Source organism: Spea bombifrons, chromosome 13 (genome assembly GCF_027358695.1).
Source record: "Spea bombifrons isolate aSpeBom1 chromosome 13, aSpeBom1.2.pri, whole genome shotgun sequence".
NCBI lineage: Eukaryota > Metazoa > Chordata > Amphibia > Anura > Pelobatidae > Spea > Spea bombifrons.
In genome coordinates, this window is record NC_071099.1 from 29,171,366 (window position 1) to 29,185,929 (window position 14,564).

Here is a 14,564-nt window from a genome sequence, read left to right on the forward strand (position 1 = left end):
CGTCAAGCTTTTGGGTCCGGTCCAGAGGTCTGTCTCACAACCGAGACAGGCTTCTGAGAGCCAGCAGGAGCTTAGCCAGGTCCCATGATTGTGGATCACTCTCTGTCTACCTCCCACTGATCATGAAATGAAGAGCAGCGAGAGTATGTATCTTTGATCAATATAGAAAGAAGGTTTACTCTAATAAAATAATGTGATCCTTTTCTTACCCCTGCTTACTTTATGATTTAATCCGTGTGATTTTGCTGGTCAGTTAACTAGAATACTCATATCTTATTATTTTCCTATTTTTTGGCAATAATATTGCTTTGGTTTTTACTTTCATGGAGTCTGAACGAAATACCACTTGACTCCCCATGAAGGTTATTCACCTTTACGCTGGACACGTAAATATGTATAAAATTGGCTCTGTCTTCTCGTTTAGGGTCCTTCTTCGAGTAAGGATGCTGTATTACCTCAAAGCCGAGGTTTTAGGTGAAGCTGCAAGCAAGGCTTTGGAAGGTGTAAATGCTCGGTAAGAACCTCCTCTTCCAAATGATCCTTCATTTGTCCATGATAAGTTTTGAACCTCCATATATATACACTGTTGAGCATTGCATTAAAGGAATCTAAATTAGCTCTGGGTAAATCATCTTTGTTAGCCAGAGCACAGTAAGAATTGGAATGGAGGGGGGATCCTCTCAGTGTTAACGTTCCTTCTTTGTTACAGAGAGCTGGAGATCCTGTTACCCGACATCGATTATGTGGAGATACCTGTGGACTGGTGGGACGCAGAGGCAGATAAATCCCTTCTAGTTGGGGTTTATAAACATGGTATTTATCATCCATATGAGGTCTGTCAGACAGTGATGAACAGAATAAGTCTGTGCGAAATATACTTAATTTATTGAAAGAAATATAATTTTTTTTCTGTAGTCGTTTATTTAAAATTAGGGATTGTCAGTGATCATAATAAACAGCCTGTGGATTGATGTACCTGCAAATCTGAGGTTACCTCTGTTCACTGCCCTTTCTAGGCTATGAACGATACTGCGCCATAAGGGCCGATCCAGCGCTCTGCTTCCTGGAGAAGGTTGGAATGCCAGATAGGAGCTCTCTGTCTGCCGATGGCGTCAATGAACAAGCTCCAGATCTAGTCGAACGGTAAGTGGGAAGAAAAGTAGCGTTCTTTTAAGGGTTAAGGTAAATGGCATAACATTGAAGCTTGGATACTTAGATCTGAAACTTTTTTTTCCCTTAAGCAACAGTGCAGAAAAGGATGAAAATAACGAAGAGAAGACGGACGCACAACTCGAGGTCAGTGGAGACTCTGCGTTCAGATAAGCAGCAGTTAGAAGCATCACTGGCTTGTTAGAGGAATGACTATTCTGAACCTTGACATTAAATTTCCAGGACAAACATAATTTGTTACAGACTCGCCCTACATGATTGCTCAGGGGTGTCTGAGACAAATGTCAAAAGTCTATGATTGACCTGTGGCACAGAAGAAAGAGTTTATTTACTAAGAAAAAAATTAGATCCAAAGTTGCTTGTATACAGGTTGTGAAAAGACTATGCAGCGACCAGGTGTGATACACGAGGCTTTTGTTACAGCAGGGCCTTTATTCTTTGACATATTTGTTATACATGGGCCCGACCCACTAGCAAGTCATTGTTAATATGTTAAGGGTTATGACATGCAAATGGTTGCAGTTGTTCTTTCTCTAATACACAATATGCACCTGACACTAAAGGGGATACTCATATGTGATCATATGCACTTTAATGTATATGTTTGGTGCATGAATGCATCTCCTCGCATGTAATATGCTCCCCTCCAGTCAGCTGCCGAATGCTACGCATAGGAGGTGTAGACCCCGGTGCGCATGTGTAAAGTCTTCCCATTACTTTCGATGGGAGTATATTTCTGGCACTGATTGGCTGCTTAAACAGTTAATCAATGGCAAGAAATTTTTAATCACAAAGGAATAAAGAAGAGTTTGCAGCATGATGGCATGTTCTGTGTCAGTAAGTGTTTGTTTTATTTCTCTCTTGTTTTGGAAGAATACATATTAAAATACTCCCAGGGTACGATAATATGCATTTTTACTACGGTGTCAGGGACATTACACTGTTCCTTTTTAAAAGAGGAACAGGACGCGTGTAATGAAAAGAAAGGAAAAACAATGTTGTACATAATGTTCAACCACTAATGCGTCTATCCTAAGTCTTATGGGACATCAGAAATAAAACGCAAATCCCATCACAGCATAAATAATAAAATCTACATCATTTACCACAAATAATGTTTCCCTGAGGCAATCAGATTAAACTAATTCAGGGGTTAATCATTAGTGGCATAATGCCATGGTCCATCTACATAAAAGGTAAAAAAAATCCTACTTTATGATATGCAATCTCACCAAGCACGCGGGTGGCGTTTATGGTAATGTGTGGATCTGTGTGCTCTGAAGCTCACCCTCTCTGCTTATGTCCTTGGGGGCATAAATACGTAAAACTGTTCTACTGTTATAGGAGCTTCAATGCTAAATTCATGCACCTGAAATTACCATTCAGAGTTTATTTTGATGTCTTATTTTGTCAGGAAAAGGCTCCTCCAAGCTCGGACCAGAATGGACAGCCGGATGACGAGAACAGTGCAGGTGAGAATATACAGTGTGGAGCTTTCATCGTCTGGCCTCCAACATCAAACCTCTTCCAGACGCCAAGAGGCCTAGTTGTGGTTCTTCTTTTTGCATAACATAAAAGAAGAACCATAACTAGGCCTCTTGGTGCCTGGAACGGGTGTGAAGGTCCTACCCTGAACCAGCGTCAGATCTTCTGAAAAGAGCTAAAGGGTCTGAGGGTTGGGGTCAGACAGCTCAAGGGCGCTCCTCAAACCAGTTCCTGTTTTTCATAAGCATCTGTGTTTAGAACTTAAATATATATTATATATATTATATATTATGAAGGTGGGAATGTCCCGCTAAATTATCGTAGTGACCACCATGTCACAGAACGTTGTTTCACAACATTTACAGCTATCACCAGCGACAGATTCATCCAGATGCTCGTGCAAATCACTGTTAATAAACATTTTTGATCATCAAGTACATCAGATATAACCATTGGCTTTTTGTTGAAATGCTCTGAGGTAACCTTTGGCCCCGCCAGTCGAGAGTCGGTTTATTATAATTAGCAGTGTTTGTATGTTATTCCCTGGAAATCCTCATTTCTGCTGCTAATGTTTTGCATGGTGTTTGAAGCCCAGGATAGCCCGGAGTCAGACAAATTGTGTTGGCCTGTAGCATCTACCCTCACAGCAAGACTACGCAGGCTGATCACTGTGTACCAGCGATGCAACCGCAAAGAACTAGCGAGACCAGAGCCTCTGCCGGCCGCCAACCACAGCTACTGGCTGCAGGAAGAGATGGCCAGGAGAGGGGAGATGGACCCCATGGTAAAAGAGATGCAGAAAAGGTATGTATATACAAAGCACTGTATTGTTTGAAGGCATGTATGACCTTTTTAATCCTACCTATTGTGTATTTTATTGATCCTGCTTTATTGTGTAAGAAACATTAATTTTACATATATTTTAATTTTAATATTTTCATTAGGGAGTCATTTTAATGAGTACTCCTCTACGTATGCATCAGAAGACCCATTGGTCACGTTCTGTCCAATATGTTCTTATCTTGTAGATGGACCAGGAGAGAGCAGGCAGATTTTTACAGGACCGTCTCATCCTTTGGAGTCATATATGACCCGGAGAAGAAGTGCTTTGACTGGACTCAGTTCCGAGGTTTATCTCGACTGGATAAGAAGACAGATGAAAGCTTGGAGAAATACTTCCACAGCTTTGTGGCCATGTGCAGGAACGTTTGCCGTCTACCACTCAGAAAAGATGATGGTGAGGAATGACTCTCGGTGGTTTTAGTATCATTGTTAATACAGTATGTTGCCTGACATTGTAAGACGTGTAGGGTTTGTTATTATTGCTATTATATTATATTTATATAGCGCCAACAATTTATCTAGCGCTACTTACAATCTTACAAGGGGAATAACAAGACTAGAATTGACAGACTAAGACAACCCGATACATAAGGTTCATTATAAGTCAAAACTACAAGTCCAGGGATAGTTGGACAAAACAACGGCACAAGGGAGGGGAATAAGTCACGTTTCTTAGTTATTGATTCTGTGTTTGTATTGAATGTTATACATTACAGCAGATGGTCTTGTGGATGGGATCCACAGTATTTTTTTTTATTTTTTTTTTAATTTTATTAATTTGCATTGCATGCGATTAGTTTTCTGTAATGTTAAGAATTTTAAGGTTCTGCTGAGACTATAAGCATCCTGCAACAATACCAAATTATGGCGGCGACCAACCTCTATCGACCACCTAGTCTACAGCGGTTGATCCAAGGGAGTTGGCAGCCTCTGTGCTGCATTACTAGGAGTAGATCGCTCGATTGGGCAATCAGGGTCACAAATCCGAGTTCTTCCTTGTTAACAGCCCATTTACACTATGGAGGTGGTCTGGGTATAGCTGGGACCACCTTTCTTAGCCTGGGTCAGGCCTAGGGCAGCAGTCCTCATAAATACTCCACTGTTTGTCAGGTCTGATAAAAGACAAGTTTATGTAGCAATGTTACTTATGTCCTGTGATGACAACGTTACTCTTATATATTTGTTATGATGCTGATAAAATGTGATACAACTGTGGAATGTTTCACACCCCATCAGGTGTTTGTTTATTAAATGTTTTTTGTTCAAATATTTCTGTTATTAAACGTTTGTGTCTTTTTAGGCTCAGCTGACCCCTCCCTTTATTTGGACCCCATAACAGAAGAAAGAGCAGCAAGGACTTTATATCGTATTGAACTTCTAAGGAAAGTCAGAGAGCAGGTTTTAAGGCATCCGCAACTCCACGACCGTCTGAAACTGTGTCGCCCCAGTCTTTACCTCCCTGTGTGGTGGGAGTGTGGCAAGCATGATCGTGACCTTCTGATAGGCACAGCTAAGCATGGTCTGAGTCGTACAGATTATTACATCATGAATGACCCCCAACTGACCTTCCTAGATGCCTACCGGAACTACTCCCAGCACAAGAGAGACAGTGGCGAGAGTATGTGCTGCCATTACCAGATGAACTCCAAGATGTATGAGTCTGCAACATGTCATTTGGAAAGGCCATGCGAGTCCACAAATATGGAACCTGCAAACAAGATTAAAATAGAGGCGGCAGAGGAGCCGGTTCCGAGCAGAACTAGCAGCCCTCAGGATCCCAGTTGTGAGAATTTCATCTCTCAGGTTGGAGAAATGATCTCTAACAGCCATGATGACTGTTCTTTGCCCGAGTCTCTTATGTGCATGATGTATGATGAGAAAACTTGTAATAGTACGCTGATAGATGCCACCAACAGTGAACAGAGTCCTCTTACCCAGGAGAACTTCTTGGGCCTGGGAGTAAAGAATGAGCCAGCTGACTATTCATTGAATAAAATCAAAGAAGAGAATATGTCACCTGCTAGAGAAACTACTACTGGAGACTGTTTCCTCGGAAGCCAAGAACAGGAATGTGATGATCCAATGGGAGAACCTGATGGTCGAATAAATGAACCATTTGATGCCACTGAGAGCCATCTAGAATTACCAGCAGATGATGAAGAAAGCATTGGACAAAGGGCCTCAGATGTTTTAAACAATGATCATTTTTGTACCCCTCTTAGCCAGACTGTTGATCAGTCCTTGTCTTTGGATCTTGAGTTTTTGGATAAAACATTTGAGGATCATTCCTCACTTAGTCCTAACATCCACGAAGACAAGGATTGTGGACCCATTGGCAAAGGTTCCAGAAGTCCAGACTGCGTTGAGCTACCTGAGGATAAAAAGGAGGAATGGGGATCTGAGCTACAGGAAATTAAAGAGGACCCAATTGTAAAATGGCACAAAGAGTTAAATGACATTAAAGAAACCCCATTGGAGGACAGCACAGAGCTAAAAGTACAGGATTTCAATGAAGAGAAAGATTTGTCGGCATCTGGATGTATTCAGTTGCTGGATGAAAAGGACGCTTTAGAACTGAGACCCAAAACCGGCCATATGCTTTCAGGTCTTTTAAAGAGCGATGCCATAGATATAAAAGAAAAGAACGCTGAGGAAAATGTAGCAGCGGGATCCAAAGGTGCTTCTGAGAAGGCAGAAAAAGTAAAACCTGAAGAGTGTGAGGTGAAGAAAGAACAGGTGGAAGAGGAGTGCGGCTGTAATGGTGAGTCCTTCGGTTACCATTCTCATGCATTATTAGAGCATTCCTTACATGTGCCTATTCTTTACATTAATCGATGACGATAAAGAACACGTCTTTGTACATTACTAGTAATAATTTACAGAGCTTCAAGTGCATCTTCACAACTATTGATTTATTTTGAAAAAAAAAACATTACAACATCCAATCAAGTAGCTTCAAACAACTACCCATAAATAAATATCAAGATTACAAAACTATATAATGTACATGCAGGAAATTGTATTTATATATATATTATTAAAGACACACTCCAGCCATGATATGCACTATGATGCAAATGATGCTGAGTCCATTGTTGTGGTGTCCCATTGGGGAATGCTGCAGGTGTTGCACAGAAAGCGCTGTCATTGATTTCAATGTAAGCACTTTCCTGTCACTTATTGGCTGTTTCAAGCTGCCAATCAGTAAGAAGAATCATCAAACCACAGACAAGGAGGGCAGCTGTCGGGGGCCAGCTGCTACATCATACTACATATTAAAGTACTCGAAGTACTTTTTTTTTTTTTTTTTCCTCTGACCATCAACTAATTTTTGCGCTCGAATCGCTTTTAATACATAACCGCTAATGTGCTAAAGTCAATGTTATGAGAGTTGCTGTAATTTTATACAGAGCAGTTTTGTGTACTAATGTGTTGCTGCACTGGTGGTTTTCTGCAGTCCAGACCTTCACATGAACCCAGGGCTAGCAATGAACAGAAACATTCATCACGTAATACTCCTGCATGTTTCATGCCTGTGATTTCATTCACAAAGTGATTTGGGTTGGGTTGTGGATGCTGCATTTCATGCATTTCATGCATTTAGTGTTTGCACTTGGCAAGCGTTTAAGCCGCCTCTGCTTTATTTATGCTGGGTTTCTCTTGACCCTGGATATCTTCTTTCCTGTTTTTCTTCCGACGGGCAGAAGACATTAAAGACTGTGGGAGGACATGGAGATTGTGGAGGCCTGATGCCGCAGGTTAGAGGACAACTTCTTCTCAACAGTGCACATAAAAAGCGTTTTGTTAAAATTCTGGATTAAGGCAACTCTTTAGCCATCAAACGCACTTTGGTCCACCTTGCAAATGCATGGAAGGATTTTGCAGAAACTCCCCAGTGCATTTGTGTCTTTACCCTCCACCCATCTTCTAAACTTATGATGCGTTTGGCTTCTCCTGCCCACTAAAACGCATACAGGCTATACTCACTGCCAGCCAGCTCCAGCGCTGGCTCACTCCAGAGTGCCAAGGGTTCAAATACGTGCAAGAAGTGCTTTCATTGGCTTCAATGGAAAAAGCTTTCTTGTCGCTGATTGGCTGTTTGAATTAGCCAAGAAGAACACAAAATATGGGTCCATGGGGGGGGGGGGTGCACTGCAGCTCTGCTGCTGCAACCTCTCCCAAAGGTAATACGTATAATTATTACAGATTAAAGAATGCATACTTTAATAATCAGCTAAAGTAGGTGAGTGGACACTCACAGTTCCTGACAGATGAAAAAAGTAATTTTAATAAGGGGTGGTGGTACATTTCTGTGTTTTTTTTTTAATCTGTCTGATCATTTGCGTTTGGAGATTTGGGGATATTGGTAAAGCAGAGAGATTAAAGTTGGGTAAAGCTGCGATCTATTTGTGTTTATCACGACAAACAAAACACAAGATCAGCCGGTTGTGATTCTGAGCCTGCTGAACCGAGAACAGCGAGTGGGTGAGATAGATTGTCTGGAAAACTTGTAAACGCAATAGTTCTACAGAATTATATTGTATATATTAACACAAGCTAGTATGCCTGTCTTCATAACATTATTTTACTTTGTGGGCCCACTAAAATACTTTTTTTATGACCCAAGCGACCCAGTTTCCCTGACATCTTTAGCAGATCTGTGTTATTTGCTGTCAGAAATCCCGTGCATTGAGACGGATACCTCAATTCCTAATTATCTCCTGATCTTTTGGTTTCGGATTATTTCCTCCCCTCCTGTTTTATATGCTAATGTGGCTGTTTTCCTTTTGACTTGTAGAGGTCCTCGATAAGTATTCAGAAGAGGAGGCCAAGTGCTGTACTTTGCCTGCCCCCAGAGAGGCGCCACACGACTTTCAGGATGGACGCGCTCCCACCATCGCACAGCTTCTTCAGGAGAAGACCCTCTATTCCTTCTCGGAATGGCCCAAGGTCCTTCAATCTAAACTTATTTCTCAAGTTGCATCAGAGAGTCCAGCGGCGAGCACCGTTAGCTTGTTATCTCCCTGTGCAGATCATAGTATTACATATATTGGCTTTACTAACCCAGGGCCCCATTTTGACCTAATCTGCCACTGTGGATTACGTAAATGTTTTTGGGTTTAATATTATGTATAAAACTGAAGAGGGGGCAAACACTCAAAAGTGCCATTGTTACCTTCATTGTTTTCTGTATGGTGTAAGTCCTGCTAGAAACGAAGGTCTGGTGATACAGGCCAATACTGAAAACAAGCGGCTGTTATTTCTGTCTTCTCGCTTTTGTAGGATCGAGTGATCATAAACCGAATAGACAACATCTGCCATGCAGTGCTGAAGGGAAAGTGGCCATCCTCCAGCCAGCAGTTCGAAGCCCAGTGCATGGTTCCGTCTTCAGTCCTGAACAGTACAACGTGTACGAGGAACAGCTACACGGCCCCAGAAGCACAAAACCCACCCTACAGCAACGGCTGTCCTGGGTCACACGCACAAAAGGTGAGCCAACACCTGTAAGACGCACGTCCGTAACAGAGTCATCTTCAGGAGTGTGCAGCTCACACATTTATTGTAGATGCTTTCCGGGTAGGTTGTCACGAGTCTCTAGGATCCTCTCAAGATTTACGTAAGACTGTTGTGCAATTATACACAAAAATCAAGTACTCACCAGGTCCATAGTCTCCCCAACTGATGACTGGTGAACAAAAACACAAAATAAGACACCATAACCTCTCCTTCTCTCATTGAGGCTTCCTTTTTTGTGCGAAATGTGGTAGATGCATGTTCTCATTTCTTCCCGCCCTTTACTTTGTTGAACATAGATTTTTGTTATTAGGCCGACCTAAGGGCTTCCCTTTTTTCTGGATTTATTCAGTCCGTTTAATGGCTTTGTCCCTGTCAATGTTTGTGGGACAACTCTCTGGAGCGTTTTGAGCTGTTCATAAAACTTGGCTCTTTCCCTGGGTGATCTAGCAAAAAGAAATCTAAATATAAGGGGCTATATTCGTTATTTGGGTATGCAGGTTGTGTATTGACACTGATAGCTTCACAATTTTAGATTACACTACAGGCAAAGTGTGTCACATTCTTCATTAGTCATTGAATATCATTGTACAGGACCCACTGGCGGCATCAAGTTTTTCCAGCGATGAGCGGAAACCAAGAAGACAGTTTGAGTTTGAGAGCACTAGGTCAGATGCCAAACACAGGAATCTGGAGCATCTCGGTGTTCCTCGGGGTCACACCTCTGCTACACTTAATGGATGGCGGGAGACGGCTATGGAGCTATGCAGAGAGCAGGCTGCCGGCGCCAGCGCCTATTCAGTGAATACCAGCACTCCCAAGATGGCCGGTATAAGTGGGTTACAGAGTTCCTTGGGAATGGACTTGTCCGGCATCCTGCAAGCTGGGTTAATCCACCCCGTGACGGGGCAGATTGTCAATGGAAGCTTACGACGCGAAGAATCTGCCCTGAGGAGGAGAAGAGGGAGAAGAAAAAATGTGGAGGGGATGGATCTGATGTTCCTCAAGGACAGAGGGATGCATGCGGGAATACTGGTGAGGGCATTATTTGTCTACACGACAAGGGGGGCTTCGGTAAAATAAATCATAATGTAATCTTTAAAAATTTGTAAAAAAAAAAACTAAACAACATAGTTTTTGTGATTGTTTTTGTTGGTTCATGATTATTTTGCATTCCCAACGAGTTTGGTATTATGAGGATATCAAAGTGTCTCTCGTTTAATAAACCTTTGCAGTAACAATGTTGTGACATGCTGTGTTTTACTCAGGGCCTGCGAGAAGAGCCTGGACAGTCAGGAGCTGCGCACGCAGAGATGTCTGCCGAGTCCGCCGCAGGGGCCAAACCCCTAGCCGAGAAAGTGATTCCCAACAAGAGCCTCCTGGAGTGGCTTCGACAACAATCAGACTGCACGATAGACATACCGACGTATGGCGGTGTAAGTGCGCGCATGTATTGATCAGTGTTTGAAGCATATCTGTATTAAGAACGTATTTAAAGTTATTGGAGCATAATGTTTAATCATTGTTAGAATTTTGCTCGCCGCTAAACTATTGGTCACCCCTGTAAAAAAGTTTTAAACATTTCCAAACTCTACACACCATGAACTGAAGCTCTTCACATTTGATGAAAAGATTTCAGATCTGTGAACTAGAGGAATCCAGAGTACTCGCCGTGGCCCCCGTAGTCAAGGTTGATGTAAGAATGCCACACAGCCCCTGTTATAGAAGGGGTAATGGTAGGACTGGGCAAGTAGAGGTTGTATTCCACAGATAAATGTAGGAACTAGGTTATATATATCTATATATATATATATATATATATATATTAGACATAAAGGGGTACACCTGTAGAGTGTAAAGTATGTGTGCCGCGGCTACCTGGCTTCTGGGCTCGATGTGTATTTTGCTGCACAATGAGCATTTCCATGATCCAGTTGTGTCACAGAGGTTTGTTAACCTTTGTCCTGTCCTGAAATGATGCTGAAACCTAGGTTACTGGAAGAGGAAATTTAAGAAGGGAAAGCTGAGGATGAATGCTTTTAGGCAGCCCCTTATTTTTAAACACAGACTGGGAAGCAAAAACAGTTTGTTTTTGATAAATGCAATTAGTTGTGAAGGCGTCAGTTCCCCTTTGATTCTTGGTTGCCGTTAATGTATGTTGTGTGACGAAATAGGATCTTTGCACTATTTCTTACAATATTGTCTTTTAGAGTTTTTCAGAGAAGCCAAAACAGAGGAGGCCGCGCTGCAAGGACCCCAATAAACTGGATATAAATATGTTGTCTGGGGAAGATAGGGTGCCAGCGATGAACAAGGACACGGGACGCAGGGTAAGAGTAACCGACCAGAAAAATATTTAAAATATTTGCTGTCTGTTAAATGGTAATTTGAAGATGAAAAACATTTCTTACTGTGAAACAAACAAATAAGATAAAAAAACTTTGTCCTTGACCTCCTCCGTCCTCATGCTGCCGCTTGCTCATTAATTTTGCAGACTCTGCAGAACAGGTGTATCTATCGTTTCTTGGCCTTTTGGCTAAGATGAAGTGTAGTACCACTGGGGGGGCTTAGTCTTCTGGCCTTAGGGCCGAGGTAGCTTGAAGTCCTGGGCACACTCACATCACTGCATCATTGTTTCTGAGGAGCAAATAAGTGCAGGAAGAGCACCTTGGCTGGCTACACGGCACTCCATTACTGCTTGACCCTTATGGGCCTGGAGTTTCTTTTTAATCCAGCTGGATATTCTTTTTACTTTAACCTCACATTTTTCTAAATACATGTGTATGGTTTTTACTTTGATATCACATATGAACTGAACACGGAAACTGATTTTTGGAAACTGATTTTTTTTTATTTGAGTACCGCAGTGAAGCTGGACTCCAGCTTTATTGGTGGGAGAGATGGTGGACGCCTTATGGCTCCTTACATTTACAGTGGTTCCCCTCCTTGTATTAGGTGGGGGACCAAGAAGTTCTGGCCTTCCTGCAGGCCTTCTGGCCGGGGGGGGAAGGAAGACAGCATATCCCTCCAGAGAATTCCAGGTCTCTGCCGCGGCTCTTAATCGAGCACACAGAGCGCCTTCACAGGAAAGCACGGCACCTCGGGCTTCCAAAAAAAAAAGTGTATATATACTGAGATCATGTGACAGATCATGTGACGATTGGATTGCACACGGGTGGATGTCATTTAACTAATTATGTGTTATGATGGTAATTGGCTGCACCAAATCTTATTTAGGGGCTTCATAGCAAAGGGGGTGAATACAAATGCATGCACCAATTTTTTTTGAATTTTTTAAATAAAAGTTATTCTCTTCATTTCACCTATTTGGACTATTTTGTGTATGTCTGTTACATGAAATCCAATAAATGCCAGGGGGGGGAGGGGTGAATGCTTTTTTTCAAAACATTATTTTTTTAAAATTTTATTTACTTGCACTTTCTCAAGTTGACCAAGGCTGCTGGCTTAGTGACATATGCCGACACTGAATTCAGTCAGTAATGGTTTTTTTTGTTTTTCTTTCTTCTTTAGGGGTTTCTCTCTGAAAGCAAATTTGGCAGGGTTCTATCAGAACCTGTTCTTCATGATGCTGGGCCCAGACGCAGAGGACGGCGTCCTCGCAGCGAGTTGCTGAAGTCACCGGGAAGTGTGGGATCTGATTCTCAATCTGGCATGAGCCCGCTTTTTATGAATGGTTTAATAGCTGGAATGGATATAGTGGGGCTTCAGAACATGAGAAACATGCAGGGAATCCCATTAACTGGCCTGGTCGGGTTCCCTGCAGGATTTACAACTGTACCTGCTAATGAGGACGTGAAGAACACGTTAAGCATGTTACCCATGATGCTCCCTGGCATGGCTACTATGCCCCAGATGTTTGGTGTTGGTGGTATCATCAACTCTCCAATCTCATCGTCTGTGCCAACATCTTTAGGAAGCACAATAAAAAGCGGCTCCTCCCAAGCGGAGAAAGCCACAGAGGACAAAGATGCCGACCAAGACACTCAACAAGACGCAGCAGCTTCAGAGAAAGCTGGTGGTGCCTCCTTCCAGGAGCAGTCAGAACCAGCAGTGACCACCAGCAGTCCTGTAGCTTTCAACCCGTTCCTTATCCCGGGAATGTCTCCAAGTCTGCTGTATCCCTCTATGTTTCTGTCTCCCGGCATTGGAATGGCAATACCAGGGGTTCAGCCCAACCGCCTGTCAGAATCAGGTGGCCTTGATCCTCAACGAAGAAAGAGAAAGAAGGCGAAAGGGGACTCCCAAGCCTCTGAAATAGAGACTGTGCCCCTTGCCGAAGGCACAGACCAAGAGCAAACGTCTCCCGGTAGTCAGAACTGTAGGGATAAAAGCGAAACGCCGGCATCCGAGAAAGATGAGGACAATTCTGGTTTAGGAGAGACTCGTGATAAAACCAATTAGAATTTGTCCTTCAAATAACTTGACTTGAGTTCTCTCCCCATGGATATTTCTAGCTTACCCAGATCTCTGGGTCATTGGTCAGTAAAATATATCTAAACTGACGTGTTGTCCCCCTGGTGCATCTGCGGCTGCTTTACACAGCTAGACAAAACCATGATCTGTAGTTAGTATGGGAAAGACAAAATACAGTTGACATTTTTTTTATTTTTAGTTGTATTAGATTATGTTTCATTCCAACAGAAGTATGCAGAAACCGACCCATATTTTGCTTACTTTCAACTGCAGTCCTTTTTTTTTTAACCTTTTCTCCTCTGCAGACGAATCCAACTCTGTACTTGGTGTAAAGACAGAGAGTAGCACAAGGTCTTAAAGCAGCAACCCCTTAACAGCCAAACAGGCTTTATATAAAGCGGCAGAACCCGAGCTCTCCGGAGCGCAGTGTGAAGGAATGGCCACAGTAGAAAATGTATATGGAGAAAAACCAATCACTGGTACCAGAGCCATGATATTAGAATTAAATAAACCATTATGCTCTGATGTCCAAAAGATAATGCATGGAAAAGCAGACGTGCCCCCTTACGACATTCCAAGTCATCAGGCACCAGTATGTTTAACACAGCTACATATAAACATACTAAGAATGGAAGAAAACCAACGCCATAAAGCTCAGCTTATCCAACATGTCCTTGGGTCCACTGATCCAGATAAAGGCAAGATCCATGCTCTCAAACTTTAGTATGCAGTGAAAGTGGGATAAAAGTATGGCATATGAAACGGGTTTATGTACCTTATTTTAAAGACAACGTGGCACAACAGTAGTATTTATAAACATGCATACATAAAACGCTGCAAGCTTGACATAAAAACGGTATCAATGGTTTTCATTGCTCCTGCTTACACCCCTGAGAGACGGAGCTCCCTGTCTCGTTTCAGTAAGAAACAAGATGTTCGTTTCTGTTACAGAAGAAGAAAAAAAAATCTTTTTATAGTAAATACATTGCATGCGTAAGTTAGTGGTGGGCAGCGTATGATAATTAACCCTTTCTGTGCCAGATGGCTGAACAACACGTTTGCTTTGCAGCATAGCGTTGGTTCCCCTCGCAGCGCTGGCAGAACAAGAGGCTCGCTAT

The 14,564-nt window shown here is 42.4% G+C and overlaps 1 protein-coding gene across 5 annotated transcripts in view; it reads left to right on the forward strand.

Annotated features, from left to right (window-relative positions):
* The window catches only part of CHD6 (chromodomain helicase DNA binding protein 6), a 57,683-nt gene extending 44,148 nt beyond the window's left edge, over positions 1-13,535 (forward strand). For 4 of the 5 annotated variants that reach the window (XM_053454161.1, XM_053454159.1, XM_053454160.1 and 1 more), the window contains 15 exons: positions 425-514; positions 710-813; positions 1,017-1,143; positions 1,242-1,296; positions 2,585-2,642; positions 3,246-3,459; positions 3,684-3,892; positions 4,799-6,259; positions 7,203-7,256; positions 8,297-8,448; positions 8,782-8,988; positions 9,607-10,047; positions 10,281-10,448; positions 11,223-11,342; positions 12,544-13,535. In XM_053454161.1, coding sequence (XP_053310136.1) covers positions 425-514; positions 710-813; positions 1,017-1,143; positions 1,242-1,296; positions 2,585-2,642; positions 3,246-3,459; positions 3,684-3,892; positions 4,799-6,259; positions 7,203-7,256; positions 8,297-8,448; positions 8,782-8,988; positions 9,607-10,047; positions 10,281-10,448; positions 11,223-11,342; positions 12,544-13,434 — 4,351 coding nt within the window. In that variant the 3' untranslated portion in view covers positions 13,435-13,535. The remainder of the gene's footprint in view (positions 1-424; positions 515-709; positions 814-1,016; positions 1,144-1,241; positions 1,297-2,584; positions 2,643-3,245; positions 3,460-3,683; positions 3,893-4,798; positions 6,260-7,202; positions 7,257-8,296; positions 8,449-8,781; positions 8,989-9,606; positions 10,048-10,280; positions 10,449-11,222; positions 11,343-12,543) is intronic. The other variant, XM_053454163.1, reaches the window with a different exon arrangement.
* Positions 13,536-14,564: the final 1,029 nt, after the last annotated feature.